At 34.6% G+C, this 23652-nt stretch overlaps 1 protein-coding gene, 1 long non-coding RNA gene and 1 pseudogene across 2 annotated transcripts; 2 read left to right on the top strand and 1 right to left on the bottom strand.

Moving 5' to 3' along the window:
- The first annotated feature begins 1867 nt into the window (after positions 1 to 1867).
- Positions 1868 to 4232, top strand: LOC107929449 (protein LOW PSII ACCUMULATION 3, chloroplastic). Its single transcript, XM_016860877.2, has 9 exons — positions 1868 to 2102; positions 2333 to 2527; positions 2684 to 2731; positions 2831 to 2870; positions 2951 to 3051; positions 3168 to 3357; positions 3438 to 3536; positions 3629 to 3746; positions 3842 to 4232. Exons 1-9 carry the CDS (start codon positions 2052 to 2054, stop codon positions 3960 to 3962), a joined length of 963 nt encoding a protein of 320 aa, XP_016716366.1. The 5' UTR covers positions 1868 to 2051; the 3' UTR covers positions 3963 to 4232.
- A 65-nt stretch (positions 4233 to 4297) lies between these two features.
- LOC107929450 (protein ENHANCED DISEASE RESISTANCE 2-like) lies at positions 4298 to 14854 on the bottom strand (annotated as a pseudogene).
- A 1611-nt stretch (positions 14855 to 16465) lies between these two features.
- On the top strand, positions 16466 to 21350 carry LOC107929422 (uncharacterized). Its single transcript, XR_001692819.2, has 4 exons — positions 16466 to 17220; positions 17295 to 17392; positions 17625 to 17978; positions 18079 to 21350. It is a non-coding gene; the product is annotated as an uncharacterized lncRNA (long non-coding RNA).
- Positions 21351 to 23652: the final 2302 nt, after the last annotated feature.

Below are 23652 nucleotides of genomic sequence, written 5' to 3'. Positions count from 1 at the left end.
TAAACTCCACAAGACCACCAGAATATGGTTCCACTACAGACAATCAGCAAATGAAAAAACAGAGGCAATGAAATCCTTCACTGACATCTTATACAATTGTTTTTAGTGATACACACTTTCTCTTTCAATCGGCCTTTGCAAGATATAAAATTGCGAACACACGTTCACAAGAAATCCTTCACCTTTGGTGGTACCTTAGCATTCCAAATCGTTTGCCAAGGAAAATCCACAACATGTCAAACCGCAATAGCATAACAAGACTTAACATCAAACACCCCATTCTTACTATAGTGCCAAATTTGTTGATCATGTTGGCCATAAAGACTGATCCTAGGCGCATCATAAGGCTATAAAAAACCTTCAACAAGGGTAACATTCCAAGCTTTAACATTCTTCATGAGCAAATCACTAACTCGTAAACATTCCATATCCGATAAAGGCTCTGAATCATTAAAAAAATTTATTGTCATGGGAATCTATGAAATGTCGCCCATCACCCAATCTCCATCATACTCTTTTAAAAAGCAGATGCTTTGTAATAAAAAAAATACTCCTCCATATAAATAAAGGATTATTCAAGGAAATCACAATGTCGAAAATATTTACCTTTCAAAATTCTACAGAAAATATCATCATATTATTTTTATTATAATTATATTTAAAAATAAATTATATATTATATAATTTTTGACTCACTAATAATAATTATGGAACGTTGCCTTTTTTATTATGAGTTTTTTTATTTTTTTTATTTAATTATTTTTATATTATGATCATATCACATATTCATATTACGGATAACATTATCGACTCTAATTCACCACATCTAGATAACTGATAAATTATTAGTGAATTATATTAAAATTCCTCAATGATAAATTAATTAATTAATTTAAATATTATTAAATCTAAATGCAACTATTATCTTCTAAAATGTTATTTTGAATATTTTCGCAATGAAATGGAGGCATTAATTATTCAATTATTCAATTATTAGCGTATTTCTATTTTGGTCATTGAACTACAAAAATCTTCAATTTTGTCATTAACAATATATTTTGTTTCTCTTTTAATCACATTCCATTAAATTGTTAATGGAAATGGTGAGGTGACCCTTTTTTTTACTTAATATAATAACATATTTAGTCTTCAACATTTGCTTATTCTATTAAATTAACTTTAATTTTAAATAATTCAATAAATTTAACTAACAATTTAATTCTCAAACATTTATAAATTTAACCCTTAACCTTTAAAAAAGGGATAATGTACACCCAAAGTCACTAAACTATTAGTAAATTTACATTTTTATCACTCAACTTTAAAAAGTTACAAAATGATTACTAAACTATTAGAAAGTCTTCATTTAAGTCGTTGGGCTGTTAAAATTACTAATGTATGGTCTTTTCTGTTTGCGTCGCTTGCACCAATCGAAAACTCCCATTTCCCTTTTCTTCTACAATTTGTTTTTTTTTTCATGAAACAGTTTTGAACATCACGAATCTGCGAACCAAAACCCAAATAGTTTTCTTTTTCAATCTCTAACATTGACCATCAGATCAATTTGAATCTAAGATATGTTCTTTTACTCATCGATGGATATTGATCCATTGTACCAATCGTCGAACCTTTGCTTGGAGCTCACTAACTAGATTTAAAAAGAAAAAGAAAAAAAAGAAACTTAACAGCTTAATGACTTAATAACTTAAATAAAAACTTTCAAATAGTTCAATGACTTAAATGAAAACTTTCCAATAATCATTTTGTAATTTTTTAAAATTGAGTGACTAAAACGTTAATTAGCTAATAGTTTAATTACCTTGGGTGTAGTTTGACCTTAAAAAAACAAATTAAATAAACTTTAAACGTATTTCATTCTAAGGATAAGTGCTTGCATTAAAAGAGGATAATGCAGGAAGTAGAAAAACAATACTGAGTGGTGCACAACACGGCACATCATACAGAATGCAGTGTGGCGATGAGAAAATAAACTAGAATATTGTTCATCTAACAACGAACATAACGGTCTTTGTAGTTCGAAACCAAAAGAGATGCTGCTATCCAATCCCGGTTTTGCAGTGTCTTCAACCCCACATCGGATGGTAAACGACTCGCTTCTTCATCTCTTTTTTTATGTTTCTTCGAATATTAATGTTCAATGCCCCCACACCACTCGAATTAACTCACTACCTATGAAAAGCTGTAACACTCTCTTTGATTGGTTATTGATTTAGAGAAATATCCCATTTCTTGATGCATATAGATGAATACCTCTGAAATCATGTGGACTTTTTTGCGTAATGTTTAATTAGTTTGTACCACCAAATTGTAGGTTTTTCAGTCCAGAAGCCATTGGACTGAAGCAGAAGCCAACACAAATGCGGTTATAAAAGGGAAAATTGGTTTGCACCAAATAGTAGGTTCTTCAAGGAATCTCAAGTTTATAAGTCGTTCAGTTTCTGAGGGGGAAGCCTTGACTGAATATGATACTCCATTCCCCAATGATTACATTGACCTTCTTAAACAAGTAAGCCTTGGGTATCTTATTTTAATGCTGCATCTTACGTATATATATATATATATATATATACTAATCTGTCATGCAATTTCTAAGATAATTTCTTGCAACTATCGCTGCTGTAAAATCTTATTATTCCTTTGGACAATGTCTGTCAAATAACAGGCAAAAAGGGCAACAGAATTGGCTTTGAAGGATGGCAAACAGTTGATGGTGAGATAGATAGCACTGTGTAATAATTGAAGAGTTTAAAGGCAAATTACATGGTTCAGTCTCAATATATAGTTCGTGACATACAAATATCTATTGCAGGAGATTGAATTCCCAACAGCTGGACTTGGATCTGTACCAGGTTCTTCTCTCCCCTTCTCATGTGTCTTTTCTCTTTTATTTTTGAACTTATATATATCATAAGTTAACTACACATACAAGGTGACGGTGAAGGAGGAAATGAAATGACTGGAAGTATGCAGTTGATTCGTGAATTTTGTGACATTTTGGTAGCTCCAGAGAAAGTTACACGAACCAGAATAGTAAGTGCCAATAGCAAAGTGTATTTAATGTGAAGAGGGAGGCACCAACAACTGTAAGGCCTAAGCTTATTGCTTATATAATTCATAATAATTTATGTCTGCTGTTAAGTTTTCAGTTTTTCCCAGAGGCAAACGAAGTTAAATTTGCAAGACAAGTGTTTGAAGGAGTTTCGTTCAAATTAGACTATCTAACAAAACCATCCTTCTTCGAGGATTTCGGTTTTGGTGAGAAAGTGAAAATGGCAGACAGGGTAAAGCCAGAGGATGAACTGTTCCTTGTTGGTTATCCTTATTTTAACGTCAATGGTAGCTTATCGAACACCCTGAATTCTTTTCGATGTGTACTCCATGAAGCTTTTATGTATGGTATGCAATCCATTATGCAGAAATGATTGTGGTGGAAGAGCTTTACAAGGAAGCTGTAATGAACACCAACAGGAAAATGATTATATTCAATGGAGAACTCGACCGTATAAGATCTGGATGTATCCTTTCCTTGGCAACTCATCCATAGTTTTTCAATCATTTAGATTTCAAATGATAGCTTAAATAGTTGTCCTTGAATGAATGAGCTAAGATTATCCATCTTTTTTCTATCCTAAGCTGGCAGCACTAACCAAATCCCTCCTGCCCATGATGGAGACTGTATATTACATACATAACTTCAAGGGACGAAATGGAGGGACACTTTTCAGGTTTGTCTTCATAACCTTTTCTTTTTTCTTGCTGACTGAATTGTCTTGAGCTTTTTCACAGCTAAATGAAACAACTTGTGCTTCTCTTCAATTAGGTGCTATCCAGGTCCTTGGAGAGTGCTTAGAAGGATGGGTAATAAGTACTTTTGTGTGCACCAGCAGGAGAAAATGCCATCCCTCAAGGAAGTTGCTTTGGATATTCTCCCTGCTGCTTGAGGTTTGGGAATTTCATGCTTACCATGTGGCATGAATTACACCCTCCACCAGCTATTACCACCAGATTCCATCACTACACGTATCCCTCCAGCAAGCATAGCATGATGTAAATATGACAATGAAAATGTTCAATAAATTAATTTCTTTTGAAGAGGAAAACAGTTAAAAACTTCATTTTGGGAAATAACAGCAGCCTCATCTAGCCTCCCTACTGGCTACTGGTTATTAATAAACATCATTCGTTCAGGTAATAAATTACCCTATTCTCTCTTTCTTCTTCTGCACATATGATACTACTTCATTCCCATATGGCCATAATCTTTAAAAGAAAAGAGTTGGAAGAAGGGTAAAACTGATATTTGCTTCATATATATATTACATTAAATGATGACTAACAATCTCATCATCCTATCTTCATCATCTTCCATTTTGTTCCGAAGAAATTTTTGGATTTATTTTTTCCTTAACAAATAGCCCACCAGAGAATAAACGAGCTTCCTGACGTCAGAATTCCATTTTCCTTTCACTTACTTTGGAAAAAAGTATGACATCTTTCTGTAACTGTTAATGACAGAATGCCAAAGAGATTAATATATCAGAACAAATGATTCGTATAAAATCAGCTGTGGTCAAAATAATCATGATGGATCCACATCAAGCTTTGGAACTATGGCCGACGATAGCTCTATATGTGAAGCACGAACTGCACCAATTAGCCGTTCTGGCAGCTCATCCGTTGTGTTTGCCTAAGGGGGGAAAGAAGAGAACATGCAACTACTTTTAAACCAACATATATATAATAAATCACAAATGTGAGTTAATGCCTCATGCCTAATTTCTAGCTACAATAAGCAATGGCCCTAGACAGCCCTTTGGCATGCCATTAATAATGAATACAATGTGTACTGCAACAGTGATTGCTTCAGCTTGTGCTGGTTCCTATTAAATCTCTTTGCTTGCCAGCCAGCATATATTCCGGCAATCAATAATAAAGCAACAAATTTTCTGATAAAGATTTTTGAGACAACTGATGTTTTAGAACCATACCTGTACAAGGAAAGCCATGTCAACCACCAATGTCCTAATTACACCAGTGACAAGCCCCAAAACTCCATTAGCAACGGTAGAAGAGCCTATGTCAATATCAACCTACAGTGAGAAAGAAACGAGAAAACCCATATCAGTAACAAGCACTAACAAGTCCACTAATTATCATATTGTCGCCTATTTTTTATTTAAAAAAAAGGGAAAAAAGACATTTATTTAATGCTACATTGAAGTACTAAAAAATTCTTAAGGATGCTTACTTCTAAGTACTTGGGACCACGGATATAATTGCAATCAACTGCTTTACCCAACAAACAAGGGTGCTACCAACACTCTGCCGCACAATCCATGATCCCTGCAAGATTCGATGTGAACGTTTTGATAACAACTTTCAAAGGAGAAAAGAGAGAAATAGAATTAAGGCAATGCCTAACGCTCACATTTTTCTTCAGAAAAACTTAACCTCACTGGAGAGAATCCCACCATTTAATCCATAAACAATTCCCACGTTCACATTTATGATAGGGCAAAGGCATTAAAGCAAATAGGAATGACGCAACTTTGGACAATTTAAAAACCAAAGGTAGGTTTGGTCAACTAAAGAGAACTTTGCCCCGGCCAAAACTAAAGAACAAACAAAAACCAAAAAACTCAATTTGGCTTAAAATTGAAATTGGAAAAGTAAAATCAGAATGGACTTCAGGTAATGATACAGCACTTAACCCAGATATATCCTCAAATAAACAAACAAAATTATTTACAAAATGTTACTTCAAATGGAAGTATTAACAGGACCATTTTTTAAAGATACGGAACCTGTATAAGCAACGGTCTACTTCAAAAGACAATAATATGCCAAACTGTAATTTAAGGCAGCTATGCTGGAAACACACTGACCGATTTCTAATACATGCTTTCAAGTATGGTACACAGGAAAATCCGTTGTGGTTGGGTTGAAACTTTTATAAAGCAAAAGCACATATAATATGACCAATGCACCTTGTTATGACTTTTAATGCGTACATATTCATGCTTGCAAACATAAAAGGAAATAAAAATTCTTGAGAACAAATTGAGAACATGAATAGGAACCGATGCATATTTATGGATTCATGGCATTCATTAATGCCAGGTCAGGGAACATGAAATTGAAAGAGTGGATTTGGATTCCACTTGCTAAATAAATTGTGAGAATAAAATGCACACACTATGTATGAATTAGTTATAATTATATATTTCAAAGATAGAAGATGTTCTTCGAATTCACACATTCAATACTAAATAGACATTCAATAACTCCTTAAATTTGAAAAATAATCATGAAGGTTATATTGCATGCAATTTGTACACAATTTACACTATTCTTACGATCCAATTTTATTATTTAAAATTCAAGTTCTCAAATAGATTCTTATTGTTCATGAAGTAAAGCAGCTTTTTTCAATAAAGTACTAATTGTTTCTAAGATGACAAAGTCCGGTGTGGCACCCTAATAGACAACCGTCAATGAAAGATAAGAATTATAGAGGCACAATTAGAATGAAGATTGCTTCCAACTGTCTCAATCACCATGATTTTAACATTTATCTGAACACAATGAAGAAAAATACCTTTGGCACTGATGGAATAAGCTTCAGCCTGCTATTGCGGAATTCATCATCACCATCAACAAATCGCTGCAAAAGAGACCCAGGTACTAATTCCCTCGTCACAAAATAGAATACCATACTATAGTGTGTCGAACCAGGAACCTGAAACAAGATCAACATTACCCACTCAACATTACCATTAGTCTAAGATACAATACCACCTGCATTTTGAAGGCTTACTTGAAAATTAAAGACCAAAGAGAAAAACCCCTTTTCTGAAGCAACCTACAAAGACAGAAACAACGAGGAATCAAAGACCCATAAAATACACTCCATATTGGATTTCCTACATCAATAATATTTACAGCGACAAAACAAGAACTGAAGAAGTGAGGCTTAGGCTCTCACAAGCAACATAGGTGGACCGTCAGTTTAGATTTAACACAACCAAATAAAGAAACTTGGTCAGGGACAAACATGGTTTTGTAAGTTCAATGTGATTCCCCACTCATTCCCTATTTCCTCTAGAAAAAGGTATGATGTTCATGGTAGATAACTGGTTCAAGTTTATCCTTATCGTTTCCATCAAAAAAGGCATCCTGTTTAGCTTGTACAGAATTTGTCATGTATAATTTATCTAATCAAGAATGCAGATGTGTTTATACGTTGTGGATTTTATTCCCAATATGCTAGTAGATTGGGTGGGCAAAGGAACGATTTTGCAACCTAACCAATTGACCTAACAAGTAATTTTTGATATGCCACTGGCATACCCGAATACAATTTGAATAACTACTATGCAAGTTGTGGAGTTACTACAGCAAGGTATGCAACTCAAAAAATAAAAAGGAAACCAATCAGTTCCAGTGCAACCAGATTCCATGTGTAATAATATGTTCACCATGATTCCTAGTAAAGGCTTGAACGACATTGCAGAACTGACAAATCATGCATATCAAATGGAGCAGCAATCACTTAATATACCGACCAGATACAAACACAGGCAGACAACATTAAAAGGGTAACAGACTCACTTGTGCAGCACAACCTTGACGCTTGGCAACATGATCCATTCTTTTTGAGTCTTTGAACCAATCAACAGCAACAAGATCCATTAAATGCTTACCTGCAGGAATCTTCATTGCATTTGGGGGGGAGGGAGATAACATACAAAGACCTTAACATATCAATTTGGATGTAAAATAGTAATCAGAAGAAACAAACACAAGAATGCAAACCTTTGTTTTGTTGTAACAAAAATGCTTGCTACGAACTCTGAAATTGTTACCATCTGATATTCTCCAACAGTCACGAGAGTTATCACGGTCATCACGTCGTAGATTACCAGAAAAGCATGACAAATCAATTTTCTCAATTGGTTCTTCTTCCAGGGCTTTCATTCATAAAAAATTTAATTAATTAATTATTAAATAAATAATTTGTATACTTGAGATGAGAAGTCAGTCTATAAGTTTAAAAATTTTTATCCAATCACATCAAAATGAAACAATTTAACATTATTAGGACCCACCTGTTCTTTTGACATAATAGTCACTTTTAGTAGGATATGGCTGAAAATTTGAGGGAAATAAGAACCCGTAGTTAGGAACAAGTCAAAAAGAAATTATATAAATGATTGTGGTTATACAAAACCTCTTGTTCTGCCTCAAGCATTTGTTCTTCGTCCTCATCAGAGTATTCATCCATCAACAAAGAGTTTCGGCTTGCAGCATTCATTTGATCAAGAGAGGGGGCAGGGGGAACAGATAACTCATCTATCTTTCGAGTTTTCTTTAAGGAAACTGAAGATGAAGCCATATTGACCATAACTGGGATTCTAGGAGGGGCACCTCTTTCATCTGTTTGGGCAAACCATTCACGCAATCCTGTCATAAGAGGTAAACAACAATCTTAAAAGGGGTAGATGGACGGAGACTGAAACAAACATGATAGGAGTGAAATTTTCTTAACATCTCCTCACACCCCTCACACGATTTCTTTTTTCTTCTTCAAGCTGTTTATTTGGACGGGAGTGGGAGATCAAGATGCAAAACAGACTGGTATCACAATAAAAAATAAGATCTTTTCCTTTTTCTTGACATTAGAGTTAACAAGAATAAAATGAAGTAAACCATGGAAACCAAAAAGCATCCTGTATTTCAATGGATGTCAAATTGCCAGAATGCTATGAATTTTTAACAGGCAATTTTTATAATATTAATAATAATAATAATAAAAGGAACTTACCAGCAACACTATTTAACATCTGAAGAAGACAGTGTTGCTGAAATGCCAAAATGCAACCCACACCCCATCCTTTTAAATCAATCTGCATGAGATGCTGCACCCGTGTTCTGGGCTTCCCGTTCCGAGATTTCAGAGGTGAAATGTTGAACCCTCCACCTGAGAAAATTAGAAACAAATCAAATACTCATCTCTCTAGTCTCAGCACAACCAGTTTACTCGCAAAGAGCTTACTCTCAACATGAGCCCGCACATATCCTGGTTGTGGACCGCAATTCTCATGCTCCCTAGAACGAAATAATACAACTGCACAATAACAAAAACAAGAAAAGAAAAGGGAGATTTCAGAAGCTAGATAAATAAGCATGCAGTTCAATCTGTAAGTAAATCTAAATAGACTTACCATAACTCCCATCATCATTTCGGCGCCAATAACGCACATAGCAAAGGTCACGGGGCCAGACAAACCTGCAAAAAATAGAGCCATAAACTAAAAAAGTTGCCATACTTCGTGAAGGAAGAAGAAATAAAAATTCCTTTTGGAAAGTGAAGCATAATATTTGGAAACATTTTACAAGGTTGCATAAGTAATCCTCAATGAAGTGAACAAAGTTATAATAGACCTTGGACAAGACCAATAGAAGGTTCACTCTAATAACAGTAAATTTTCAAAACTTCCTTCTCTGTCATCTAGAAACAACCAACTTATGTACATACATATATGCAAGTATCATGCATGGTTTATATGAAGAATAAATTTTAGATGGAAAGATCATTAAGTCTTCACCAATCTGATTTACTGCTCATACTAGATTACTAAGTCAATACTTCTGCAAAGTACCAAAGCTAGAGGGCCAACACCCATAATGCAAAAATCTTCAGTTCTTGTAAACACAACAGCACATCCTCATCTCTCTCCACTCAATCCTTTTTCTTACTTCACTTCTTGCTTGCTCAGTTGTTCTTCTTTCTTTTCATTGTATTTCATTGATGCGGTGAAGTTTCATCTTTTCCGATTTCTTTTGATGCTTATACACATCCAACAATACTAGACTTAACCAGTCCATTTTGGCGATTTTCTGAATACATTGAATAGATAAAATATATTGGCAACAATCAAGGTTAGTATCACAACAAAGAAATATGCCAAAAGGGAGTCCTTTTGTGTACTCCTAACAAGTTTGGTTCCAAAACAGAACAATATGCTGCCACTGCTTCAAAAGACAAATTATCAATAAAATGAAAGCATAAAAATAAACAATTTAAATTGGAGAGAAAATATTACATGCTGAACCAGTCCAACTGAAGCCTGTGATAAAGTATAGCTGTATGCCCATCTACTTCCTCAACTAAACTACCGTACTGAAAACTACAATCCCACCTGCGGAAATTAGATACTACAAATATGAAAAATGGAAAGCTCACAAAATATCTAAAAATAAGAAGTCCCATGAATTCTTTTGATAAACAAAGCTTTGCATTTTTGTCTCAAGAAACCTACTCAAATCGAGTTCCATCCATGCTCATTACAAGACCAAATATTTCCTCACACGTAGCTTCCACAACACCTACAGCCCTCATAGCCTTACTACAGCTCCTTGGCTACATAAAGAAAATGTAAGTGATCCTTAACACCTAAAACATCTTTATACACGGAAAAAAAAGAAAATACATATAAATACAAGGCATGAGGCTCGTACAAGGTAATCGACTTCAAGAAGCTCTTCAAAAATGCGAAGTCCTGTCATATCAAAGAAAAGGATCGGATTCAGCAGGATCCATCAACACCTCTGCAGTACTGAGATAATTAAAATACCCTTCCACCACAAATTTCTTTTTGAGATATCTGTACCTGGATTTAACTTTAAAGCCAAGAAAATGGAATAATCAATAAAAAAACTAACCGTTCTGGCATTGAAGGAGGCGCCAGTGTTTTCTAGAAAATGCTTGGGTATTGGCATTTTGATTTGATAATTCTGAGTCAAATTCCTGTGTCCAGTCCAATATTGAATCTGGAGGACCTGGCATTTTCATAGAAATGTTGAGTTTCTGATAATTGACCAAAATAGTGAAAAGTAGAAGAGAAAAGGAAATCAATTGAGAACCATTTCCAATTGTTGTTCTCCTAAGCAAAGTTTTTGGAGGAGCTTCATCTTCATCCTCCTGGGCACTGAACCTTAAGGGAAAAAAATTAAGAAATCAAAAGTTTGGCCAAGGACCAGTAATCTCTTCTCTTATTGTTAACCAAAAACTGAAACTTGGAGAGTAAAACCATCTTCAGTATTTTCGCCTTAGATGGATCTGATCTCTGTGGGTGAGACTCCATTTATTTATGAAAAGTCGGATAAAAAATTATCTATGGAAGAAGTGAAAGGAGATGAGTGGCTGTTTTATTCAACAAGGCCGTTCAGACACCACATTATTAGGAAGAGAGAAAAATTCATGGCTAAAATTGATGGAATTTAAGTATAATATGGGGTTGATGATCAAATGGGTGTTTGGTTAGATGAACTTAAAATTTTATTAAGTAAAAGGTTTTTGAGCTTATGAAAAGATTATTGGAACAAATTTGTTCTAAATATCCAATACATTATATAACTATAAAATATTCATATTTTAAATGAATTTTATCCATTTGAAAGAAATTTAGCACATATTAGTTTTCATTCAAAAAATAACAAAATTACTTAATATATATGTATATTTATATATTTATTATTTTTTAAGTCTCACATCCATGTTGTGTTGTTTTCTTACTTTGGAAATTGATGTGTCAACATGTCTGTGCCATGGTGTACCCATGTACAAGATCCGTATATGATACAGGATATGTTTAACCACTTTATAATCATCTATGTCCAGCAGATTACTTAAAAGGCCTGAGATGATATTTAAAATATGAAAACGTATTTACCTGTTCCAACAACCATGAAATATTTTATAATTTATCTATGCTTCTACGAGTTGCAAATAAAACTTGGGACAGCTTAAAATGTGTGAAATCCAATAAAACATAATACCTGTTTTTATCACAACTATGACAGTTACTCACTACCCCGAGGATTTGATCCATAGACTTCAAGGCACTGAGGTAGCTGGCCTATAGCCAGCCTGTCTCACCACTAAAATAATAAACATTCACTTCTATCGACATGCCTAGCCAATGGGAAATAGAAAAATAATGATAAAATTGCTACTTACTGACTTTCATAATCTGATGAAGAAGCATTCCTCCCATTATCCATTCCAGATTTATATTCAAAAGAAATGTATTTGTTGCCATTGGCCATTTGTGAATCTTGATGCTGAATAAGAAAACAAAATGTGACTAGCCAATTTTAATAGTCTGGGTAACAGATTAATACGTAGACACAATGTATTTAGTTCACCACAAAAATTGTGACCCTATACCATTCAACAGAAGTTGGTGAGAGAGAATCAACTTCAAACACCAATCTAGAACATGGAAAGAAAGCAGAAATTAAGTTAAAGAGTCAGAGATGCACCTGATCAATCGCAGACTCTATTTTTTCCTTCCAGATTAGGGCTTCCTGGATGTTGAATGCTGCCATCTAAAGAGAAGAATGCAGGCATGGATTTATTTTAGGTCCCCAAAATTCAAAGGCATAAGATTTTGCAACTGGATGTACGGGACACAACGATTGTGAAAAGAAACACATGGCTCAAAGAGGCCAGTGTAAGATATGCTAGCACGATGGGAGAGTAACACTGGATAGCAGTATCACTTCAAAAGCAGATATCACTCTAGTTCCATCATGAAAAGTTTTCAGTGCTATGCAACAATTATATCCTCGCAATTGAGAGGCTAACTTAATTAGGAAAAACCAAACCATCAAGAACAATCAAAGTGGACTCCAAGTATAGTCTACATTGTAAAACCAAGTGCAAAACCAATCTATGCTAATCTGACTTAAGTCCTTCAGCATATAACAGTAGGAGCACTGTACATTTGTCAAAGTTCCAAATTTAATAACTCACCGGGCAAGCTCAGATTATTATGCATTAAGAATACACATTCATTTACTATTCCATAGAGTAAAACAAAAAGTACAAACCGTGATTCTGTTGTACTTCTCTTTCTTGTTGTAAACTGACAAAACATAAACCATCTGCAAAACATAGACCATAAATTAAAATGAAACATAAATGACAGTTCTATCTAAAGGAATAAATTTCACTGCGTACCAGAGGATAAGTGCTACTTGAATATTACAGTGTGTAATCAGGATTACATGGACAGTCAATCATAAACTGATACAATAAGCGAGGGCATGCATAGTCTCTTGACGAAAGAAAGAAAAGGAAACTGGAAGGGAGCAGTAAATGTATGAAATAAAATATATAACATTAAATTGGTGAATAAGGACACTCCCAAGTCACTGGATCACAAGAATATTACACACAATAGTAATCATTGACAAGAGAATGACTGTTTAGTTGTGACTTGACGATATGCTTATATATACACATGCAAACACATATATATTTTATATCTATTTATATATGGTGGTCAACAGTCTCAGCTCCCAGCTACCAACAGCAACATTTTGTACTGTCATTACCATTACATACATACAAATATACACAAGGAGAGACAACTCACATGTCCATGTTGGGTCTTCAAACCTCGATCTTCCACTCTACAGTTTCCATCTATCAACAAGGTCTTGATAGGAACCTAAATTTAGAAAACGTGGAAAATTTTAATCATTAACAGCAGTGGATTCATTTAGTAATGGACTGCACACACTGCAGAAAAGCAAACAGTCAAAAGAAACAGAAAGAATCCTTAAAGAAAAAGAAATAATACTTCTCTGCTTTCCTTTCCCTAAACAGTAAGAATCTACATATATCGAATACTTTTATCAACAAGATGCTCCTGATTTTATATAAATAATTGCAGCATCGGCTGTTCCATTACTAAAATTAAAATTAAATCCACGGAACTGCATTTAATTTACCGTTCTAAAAGCTACTTTTCTCCCTTCTCCAGTCCAAAAAGAAAGCGAATTAAATCTAAGCGAACCATAAAATACTTCAAAAACATGTTTGATTTCCTAAGAAAAATTAACAACTTTCAAACAAAATTAATTAAAAACCTGACTATCTTGTGGCTTTCTCTTGTAGTAAGCTAGAAGCCGATTTTCGAGCACGAAATATCGCATGTGTATGAAGGATCGTCCGATCTTCCTTCGACCATACCTCACCATCCATCCTTCGTACACCACTTTCGACATTCCTGCCCTCTCAAAATCCACCACCAACAATAGAATTTCCAACTCCTAAGTCCTCTAATATCTCGTCGTCCCTCACTTCATCATCAAAATCGCGAAATCGGTGATTCCTAATTCTCAAATTTGGAATTGGAAGAGTCTCAGGATTCAATTTCGACAGTGCAGTGAACCCGAGAACCGCAAAAGAGAAATTTAATTTTGTATACTACGATGAAGCGATAACAAAAAAAAACGGCAATAAAAAACAGTTAAATGGAAAGAAGGAACATCAGTAAGTAGGATCAAGTAAAGTTTTCAGAGGTGACTTGAACTCTATGAAGAAGAAGAAGACGACGAGGAAGAAGAAGAAGAGAGTAGAGAGCGAATTTTGAAATCAGAAACAATGAAATGATAATATTTTATTTTAATTTTTAAATATAAATTATTTATATACATACAAAATATGCGAAAATAAAATTAATTAAAAAAAAAAAGAGGGAAGAGCCTAAGGAGATATCTAACGCGATGGTGCCGGCATCGACGATGGTTGGGAAATAATGAATACGACGATGTAATTTAAAGTGAGGCGACGGTGCAATTGAGGAGACGGACCACGTAAGTGTGGAAGGAAAGGGCGCACGGAACTAGAAAACGCCACATGGATGATTATGATTGGGTAAATGGGGCAAGTATCTTTAAAACCGTGCAGCTTTGCCAAATAAAATAAATACGGGGGGCTTGACTTCCATGTTTACTTTCAGTTTCTGGGCAGTATCTGACAACATAAATTATCAGTTCAAGAAAATAGAAATATGCTTTGGTCCCTGGTGAAGCGGTTAATTACAAAGAAGTCCTATTCCGAAGCATGATGATGTTATTTAGGTCAAATTCTGCTATTAATCTGTATGCTATTTGTAAATCTCTGGTTTAGTCCCTGTCAGAGGCGAAGCAAGAAATTTTTCTGCCAGTATATTTTTATGTAAGTTAAAATATAATTTTATAATTCTAATTTTTGATATCTTAATTACTTTTAAAGATTGAATCATAATTTATCATTTTTAAGTTAAAATATAATTTTACTATTTATTAAATTAAAGTCAAAGTTAAATTTTACTTTTTTAGTGGAGCCAAAGGCGTACCGTCCCTTGTCACCGCCTTGGTCCCTGTAATCTAATTTAATCAATTTTAATTTTTATATTTTTTTATTTTTGCAATTTCAATCCTGACAGCAATAATAGTTAAACTTACACTATACATTAGGTGTAGATTTAGTCCATATTTTTTAATTTGGTTATTTTTAATTTATATATTTTTTAAATTTTGAAATTTTAATTTTATCTAAAACAATAGTTGTTAAATCTATTAACTAAAATGATGTAAAATTTCTGTGAATATTATGTGAAAATAATAAGGTGACATGATATATATATGTGATAATATATTTATGGTATAAGATTTTTATAAGAAGGTAATTTTGAACTCCAAATTAGAGTGTAAAGACAAAAGTCTATAACTTACACATAGTACATAGTATAGTAACCAATAACTCAAATTTAACTTATAAATAAACACCTTGAAACTAGATTTCCAAATCTATTAGATTTAATTTAAAAGGGACTTTCGCCTCTTAGCATGTCAACACATAAATGAGATAAAATAATATTTAGTCTTTAAATTTTGCAATTTTTGTCACATTAGTCTTTGAATATTTTTTAATTCATATTAATCTTAAAATTTGGTAATCTTTTTCAAATTTATTTCTAAACTTGGGCTAATTAAAGTGTGATGACCAGACATTTTAGAATTGAGTCAGGCCATTACTTAAAATTTTTTAATTTTTTAAGATTATGATTTTACAATAAATTTTTATATTTATATTATTTCTATATTATATGTTTTTTTTTATAAATTGCATGGCAATATCACATTATCAAATTTAAAAAAAAATCTCAAACCCAAAATTAGAGGATCGAAATTGAAAAAAAAAATTTAATTTAAAGATTAGATATTAGTTTAGCCCTAGGAATTTGAATAGACAAAATGATGATGCAGCCGCTACCCAAGAACATTTGCTAAACTTGTCATTTTATATAAAGACTCTTTTATTTATTTTCCAGATGAATTTTATATATGGTAGAATTAGGTAGATTTGTCAAAAAATTCCTAATAATACTAATAAATAAAGAAAAGTTAAATGGTCCAACATGGCTGAAACACGAGGGAGGGGTGGGTTGCTCTAGTTGTAGTTGAATGAATGAAAATTTAATAAAAACAGTTAATTCAAATCAACGTGTTTGCGAATGAGAAAGGACAGTTTAAGAAAGGAATAGGATGACCAAATAGTTGATGAAAAAAAAAATTAAGGAAATTATTGGGCTTTGATTAAAAACGAAACTAGTACAGAAAACAGTCCAAAAACAAATCCAAAAATAAATAAATAAAACCGTAAAAACCCAAGCAAAAGTCCAGATTAAACGGCCCCAAAACAAAAGGCAATAACAACAATGCCAAATCCTAATTTTGATTTGTCATCTAAACCTTCCAGAAAGAAACCGAAAAGCTGAAGGGACGCCACTGATGTCGACGGATAAGAAAATCTTCTCCGGCAACCGTTAAGAGATCGTCGAACCACTAGCTACCACATTCAAGAGGTTGATTAACGAACGAGAACCTGCACTCTAACAGAGACGACCAAACTCTTCCCCAACCCCGCGGATCCCACGAACCTTTGGGCTCCTCCTACCTCCAATCCCTACCCTCAAATTAGATCCCTGTAAAAAGACACTTCATCTCCCACACTCATCCGGTCGGAAGGCGCAACTATCATTATCCAATACCGTCGAATAGGCGCCCCTCCCGCCTGGTAAGCATGACCCCCTCCCCGGAGACCCGCAGCTGCCAACAGATGGGCCACCTGATTCGTAGCTCGGGGAACATGCACCAATCAACACCAGCGAAACTACAAAGCCATTGCATTGATATCTCTGATGTAACGCCCAAGGGCCGACGTATCATGATAAGGAGATAGGATCTTGCGGATCACCGTGAGAGAATTACCTTCAAAAATAGCCTCATGCAACCCCAGCCCCAGAACAAGTCAAATCGCATGATAGCAAGCCAGGGCCTCTGCAACAAAAGACGAAGGTACGTGCGTACTGACCAATGATTGTGAACCCATCACCCTGCCCAAGTGATCCCTAGTGACAATACCCGCACAGGAAAGTCTTTGCAGGTGCATGGAAAACAGTATCAAAGTTCACTTTTACACATGTTAGATTTGGAGGCCGCCACCGCTCAACACCGATCAGGCAACCAGGTAACTTCTCATTCACCGCGTCATATTCCAATAGATAGACCTGTACCCTGCGAACAATTAAATGCATTTGGATAATATCATTGTCATGAATCTGTCAATTCCGCGCATGCCATATAAACCACAAAGTACACACCATTTCCCGAATAGCAGCACCAGCAGACACAGTGAAAACATACAGTAGCCAATCCTGCAATGAGACATCCGATAATTCATTTGGCCACGTAATGTGTAGGGACTCCCAAATATCCAAAATCGAAGGGCAATTGTGAAAAATATGTTCCAGAGTCTCGGCAGAGACAAGGCATCGAGGGCACATAGTGGATATAGTAGCTAAGAATAAAATTGTTGAAAACTCACCATACTGTAGTTTTGATTTTTGCCGGAAGTTACAATTCCATAATTTGTTGTAAAATAGATTATAAGAGTCCGTTATCTCAAAATAGTCCGAAGAATAAGGAGTCTATAATCACCACGGACAGAGAATTCTCTCGAAGGCTCATCCCCCCAAACCAAGAAGTCTTCATGGGCATCCTGAGCAATGGGAATACATAACACCTTATTTGCAATGGCTCGGCCCACGACACTGGTAAGTCTTTGCTCGTCCCACTGCCTTGAATAATGACTAATGAACTCTGAAACAAGTAAATTTGGGGAACTAACCCCAGTTTGTTGCAAACATCTATCAGGCAACCTCGGAATCCAAACATCATGCCAGATCCATATATTGGATACTGTACCCAATCACCAACAAAGGCCTATATGCAACAACCCCTTCGTAGACCAGATACTCTTCCATAGGTAAGAAAGGTAAGCTCCCAAACTAGCATGCATAAAATCACAACGTAGGTAATATTTTGCTTTTAGGGCACGAGCTAACAAAGAAAATGGGTTTTTAATCAAATGCCAACCTTGCTTTGCCAACAGAGCAATATTAAACTTTGCCAAATCTTAAAATCCCAAGCCACCATTGGGCTTCAAAGCACATAGTTTAGGCCAAGCACACCAATGCATACCTCTTTGACCCCCATTCCATTTTTACCAAAATTGACTAATTATATTTTTCCAAATCAATGCAAAAAGATGCAAGTAATATAAAAACACGATATAGTAAAAGTAGGGATAGCTTGTAAGATGCTTTTGATAAAAACTTTCTTCCCACCTTTAGACAATGGCCTGACACACCATTTGTCGATTCCGGAGCACATACAGTCTTTCAACCCTTTAAAAACTTGTTGTTTAGCACACCCTACCATATTAGGTGATCCCAAAAACCTTTCTAGCTCAGTATAGATCCGGACCCCTAAACAAGTAGAAATAGAAGCTGCAAGAAACTCCTAAACATTGGAGTTGAGATAAATAATGGACTTGTCAAAATTGACATACTGCCCTAAGGATCACTCATACATGGAAAGAGTTTGCTTTAATTCCAATGCACCCCCAATCGTGGCCTCTTCAAAAAGTATACAATTATTTGCGAATAGCAAGTGTGAAATCGGTGAGCCTTCACAGCTAATTTGAGCCCCACGGACCATATTATCATGTAGCACTTGTTGCATAATGGGGAACAACCCTTCACAGTAGATAAGAAAAAGGTACAAACTAAGTGGGTCACCCTATCGAAGTCCTCGTCTCGGGGAAAACTGACGGCCTGCCTCCTTATTCACGTTCACTGAGTAAGTAATAGAACGAACACAATGAAGAAGAAGATTAACCTAGTAGTTGGGAAACCCCATTGTCAACATCATTTGCTTCAGAAAATCCCACTCCACCCTATCGTAAGCCTTACTCATATCCAACTTCAAGGCAAAGTGACCTTTTGTCCCCCTACTTTTTCGTTAAAACACGTTAAGGATTTCATAAGCCAAAATAATGTTATTTGTAATCAGCCTCTTGGGAATGAACGCACTTTGAACCTCATTAACACACAAATACAAAACTGATTGAAATCTATTGACTAGGATTTTTAACATGATTTTATACGAGACAACACATAAACTAATAGGTTGAAACTGTTGCATATAGATCGGATTCAAAACTTTCAGAATCAGAACAATGTGAGTAATATTGATTGGCGCAAAAGATATGCCCTCGTTTAAGATACCGAGACAATATTCACCAACATCAAGACCAACAATGTGCCAAAATAAAGTAGGAAGCCCATCTAATCTCGAGGCCTTCGTTGGAACCATAGATTTCAAAGCAAATAGAATATTCGCACTCATAAACTAAACTATAAACGCAACATTCATATTAACAGTAATACAATGAGCAACCCTTACCAAGATACGACTCAAATCACCTTACCCTTGAGAAGTGAATAAGTTTTTAAAATACGTAGTTGCCACTACAAGTATATCTTCCTTATCTGAAACCAACCAACCATCCTCCTGAATTAAACAATAAACTCTATTAGCCATCTTTTTCTGGGTACTAGATTTACAGAAAAACCCTATATTTCAATTCCCTAACTTCAACCAATTAACCCAGGCCCTTTGTTCCCAATACATCTCTTCCTTGTTAACCTCCAAATTCAACTCAATTTTTGTGCTCAAAGCCTCTAGTAAAGTCTCATCATCTCTGTCTACCATGTTAACATTTGTTAAAAAAGAGTGCATGCGACGCAAATCGCCATTCCGACTAGTGCGCAAACCTACGACCCATTGTCTCAATCTCTAACAAAACAATGATAGTCGGTGAGGAATTGCACCCACATTACACTCCCATAGAATACGAATTTCTAGTTCATAGCATTTCTCCAAAATCCACAAGCCTCAAACCGAAATACTTTACACTAGAGTATAAGGAGTGCACAATATTAATCAACAAAAGGCAATGATTCGAAATGGAATGAGGCAAATGCTTGGGTGAAAAAGTCAGAAAAAGATTCTACCACGCTAAATTGGTAACCCCCTATCCAACCTCTCCTAGATGTTGTTATGAGCAAAGTTCCCTCGTTCTCATGTAAACTAAGGACCGACAAACCCTAAGCCGTCCAATTAGTAATTAGAAATAACAACACGAAACTCTGACATGCGTCATTTATCGTAAAGTACATCTATTTTTTTCTCATAGGAATAAAGGAGTTCATTAAAATCACCACACACCAGCCAAGGTAAACTTTGATCATGGCCTGACATACGAAAAGTGTCTTAAGACTCAGAGCGACTCCTCAAATCCAGAGAATAATAAAAGCCTATAAATCTCCATTTGTTTACCGATCAACCTCCCTAAGATCCACATCAATATGAAACTGTGAAAAGTTAAGTCCGCAATCACATATGGACGTTATCCCAAACTAAAACCTTCTTTAGAACCATCAGTCGCAACCTTGAGCCCATAAATATACCCACACTTACGTCTCATATTTTCCATACGGTCACAATCTAACTTCATCTCCATGAATAATACAATATGGGGATTGTACAATTTCAGCATATGCCGAAGCTTGCAAATAGTCCGCAGACTCCCTAACCCACGAACATTCTAACATAAGTTTCATGGTTTTCAGCCAACCTGCCCTTTAACGGCCACCGATAAATTCAATTGACAAGCCATCAAATGTTTATCGCTAACCCCTACTAAATTTGAACCTTCAGAAACATGTCCAAGAGAACATATAACTCTTTACCTTTTCTTTCATCAAAACCGGACAAGTCATCCTCCGAATCATGAAGCATTGGAGTCATGCCTCGCACACCCACACCATTCTCAGTCGTCTTCGAAACAGCCCTTTCTAAATAGTTGATGAAATTTTAAGCAATTAATATATGTTTAATAAGTCCATACAGTATTATCCACATCACATGCATATTGTTTTTCCTATTTAAGTATTTTACTAACACGTATATTTATATAATCTCAATTTTTATTTCATAATGTTATTGATGTTGGACAAAATGAGGAAAAATGAAAAAATTGGGAGTAAACATGTTAGTTTATATATGTTTACAAGAAATAACTTAAGAGAAAAGTAAGTAATTGATTACATATTTTTAGTAAAATCATTTATCCACTTAACTAATTATAGAGATTTATGTTGACCATTAACCATTAATATACATAAGAGAAAAAATAATTAGTCGCTTGATTCAAAGTTACAAACATCAAGTAAAGCTTTAAAATACTACAACTTTTATTTTGACAAAGCCTTCGCCAATAGTACAATCAAATTACAAATGAAATGATAAAATATGTGGAATGTGTTTGAAGAAATTTAATTTAGAAATTTACAGCAAAAAAATAAAAAAAATATCGATTGTGTTATTTATAGCAATAAATCGTGATTAAATTAGTACTTGTGTTAGGCAATTTAAAATGTTTCTCGGTTTTCTACCAAAATGATCTTTTTGGCTATTCTCTAACTCTAATATGCTTAGAGCGTGGCTTTAGTTTCACGAACTGATCGCACAAAATGAAAGCTTTATTAATATTCCCACTGAATATTAATAAATCTCAAAGGCTAGAAACCGAAAAATGAATTCTCTCAAAATATAAAATTTATTTGGAAAAATAAATCACACTAGATCTTGGCAGAGTATGTGACACCCCACACCTTACTCGGTCATCGGATCTGAATGTTTGACATCACATTATGTCACCAAAGCGACTTAAACTAACTTGACATAAATTCATATTCATAACTTAGAACAATAAACCCTTTCATAATGATCAAACGCATGCATTTGTAATACATATGAATCAATTTCATCTACTTACGATGTCATAAAGAGTTAATATCAAAGTTATGACTCAAATCCAAACTTGTAACACTCTATACCCGGCCTGGTCACCAAGCCCGAATATTCGGATGCTACACCACCGTTTCATGTCATATACAACAAGTAAAAGCTCATTCTAAACAAAACGTGTTTCATATTATCATTTGTATAGGTTCTTAATCGAACATATTCTTATTTATCGATTATACATGCTGAACATCAAAAGGTTTTAAAATAATAATCAAACATGCATAAGGTCCATTTAACAAAATCTCAATTATCACGTAGGTATCGATATTGATACTAGGGTATCGATATTTTCGTTAAGTGGTATTTATACCACCTGCAAAAATGATACCAAACTTGCGTTTTGTTTCTCGATTAAAAACCCAAAGTCTTAAAAATTATCGTTACCTACCATGAAATATTGATACTTTAACCCCAAGTATCGATACTCAAGCAACGGCATCGATACCAAACATCTATCCTGACTTCCTGCACGTCTTAAAACATAGAGGTATCGATTTTTAAACCTGATTATCGATACCTCCGTTTCAGACCTCAAAAATTGTGTATGAGTGAGTAACGTTAATCCCTCGTTATGTTTATGAACTCAAGCTTAACAATAACATGTAATCCTTATAAACCGAACCAAAAACCAGCAAAATGTCTAAAAGTTAACATGGCTATATACAAGTCTACCACATTGCCTCATTCCCCAAAACGTAAATAAATGTAGAACATGTATGAAATAACCAATAAACTTGCTTGGATCATTTTTAGAACTACACTGCTCACATCGATACACTACTGATCTGCAATGGTTTAAAATGAGTGAATGAGCTTAACAAGTTCAGTGAATGCCTACAATAACCATTATGCAATTAATTCATCAAGCATCAACAAAACAACCATATAGCACAACGTTAACGGTTCCAAATTTAGTGTCATAATATACTTACTCGTGCATTATATTCTAGTTTTTTTACATGGTAAATATATTCACTTTTAAGCATATACTCTATTTCACGTATAGTCATCTAACATACAAGCATATATCACCACGCTCATATAGTCCCATGACGTTTAAACATATGTCATAATATTTGTAAAATCACATGACATTCAAGCATATACCACAATACTCTAAAACATCCTTGCAGATAAATTGTATAATGATCACATGTCATATAAACACATATCACAATACACACATTCATAAGTTAAGAAAATTTGGAACTTGAGCTATGAAACATAAAAGGGAGTTCTATTATCATTCATCGGATACACAGATCTCCAAAACATCAAACATAGACTCATAAAGTCAAACATATCCCAAAAGTGAATCATAAAACTAACACTCTCTTTATTCCCCCTTTCATGTCCTGTTGAATAGAGTTTAGCTCACATTCATTTATCCGTCCAACATGTCACAGGGTTTCAACACCCAAAATCATTGTACATATAGGTAAGTACTCACAATCCTATTGCATGTCAATTATATTCAACGGTTTCAAGATCACAAGGCCAAAATATCTTAAA

Source organism: Gossypium hirsutum, chromosome A08 (assembly GCF_007990345.1).
Source record: "Gossypium hirsutum isolate 1008001.06 chromosome A08, Gossypium_hirsutum_v2.1, whole genome shotgun sequence".
In the NCBI taxonomy this organism is placed as follows: domain Eukaryota; kingdom Viridiplantae; phylum Streptophyta; class Magnoliopsida; order Malvales; family Malvaceae; genus Gossypium; species Gossypium hirsutum.
The sequence above is the reverse complement of the archived record's forward strand: the minus strand, read 5'-3'. Positions and strand labels throughout refer to the sequence as shown.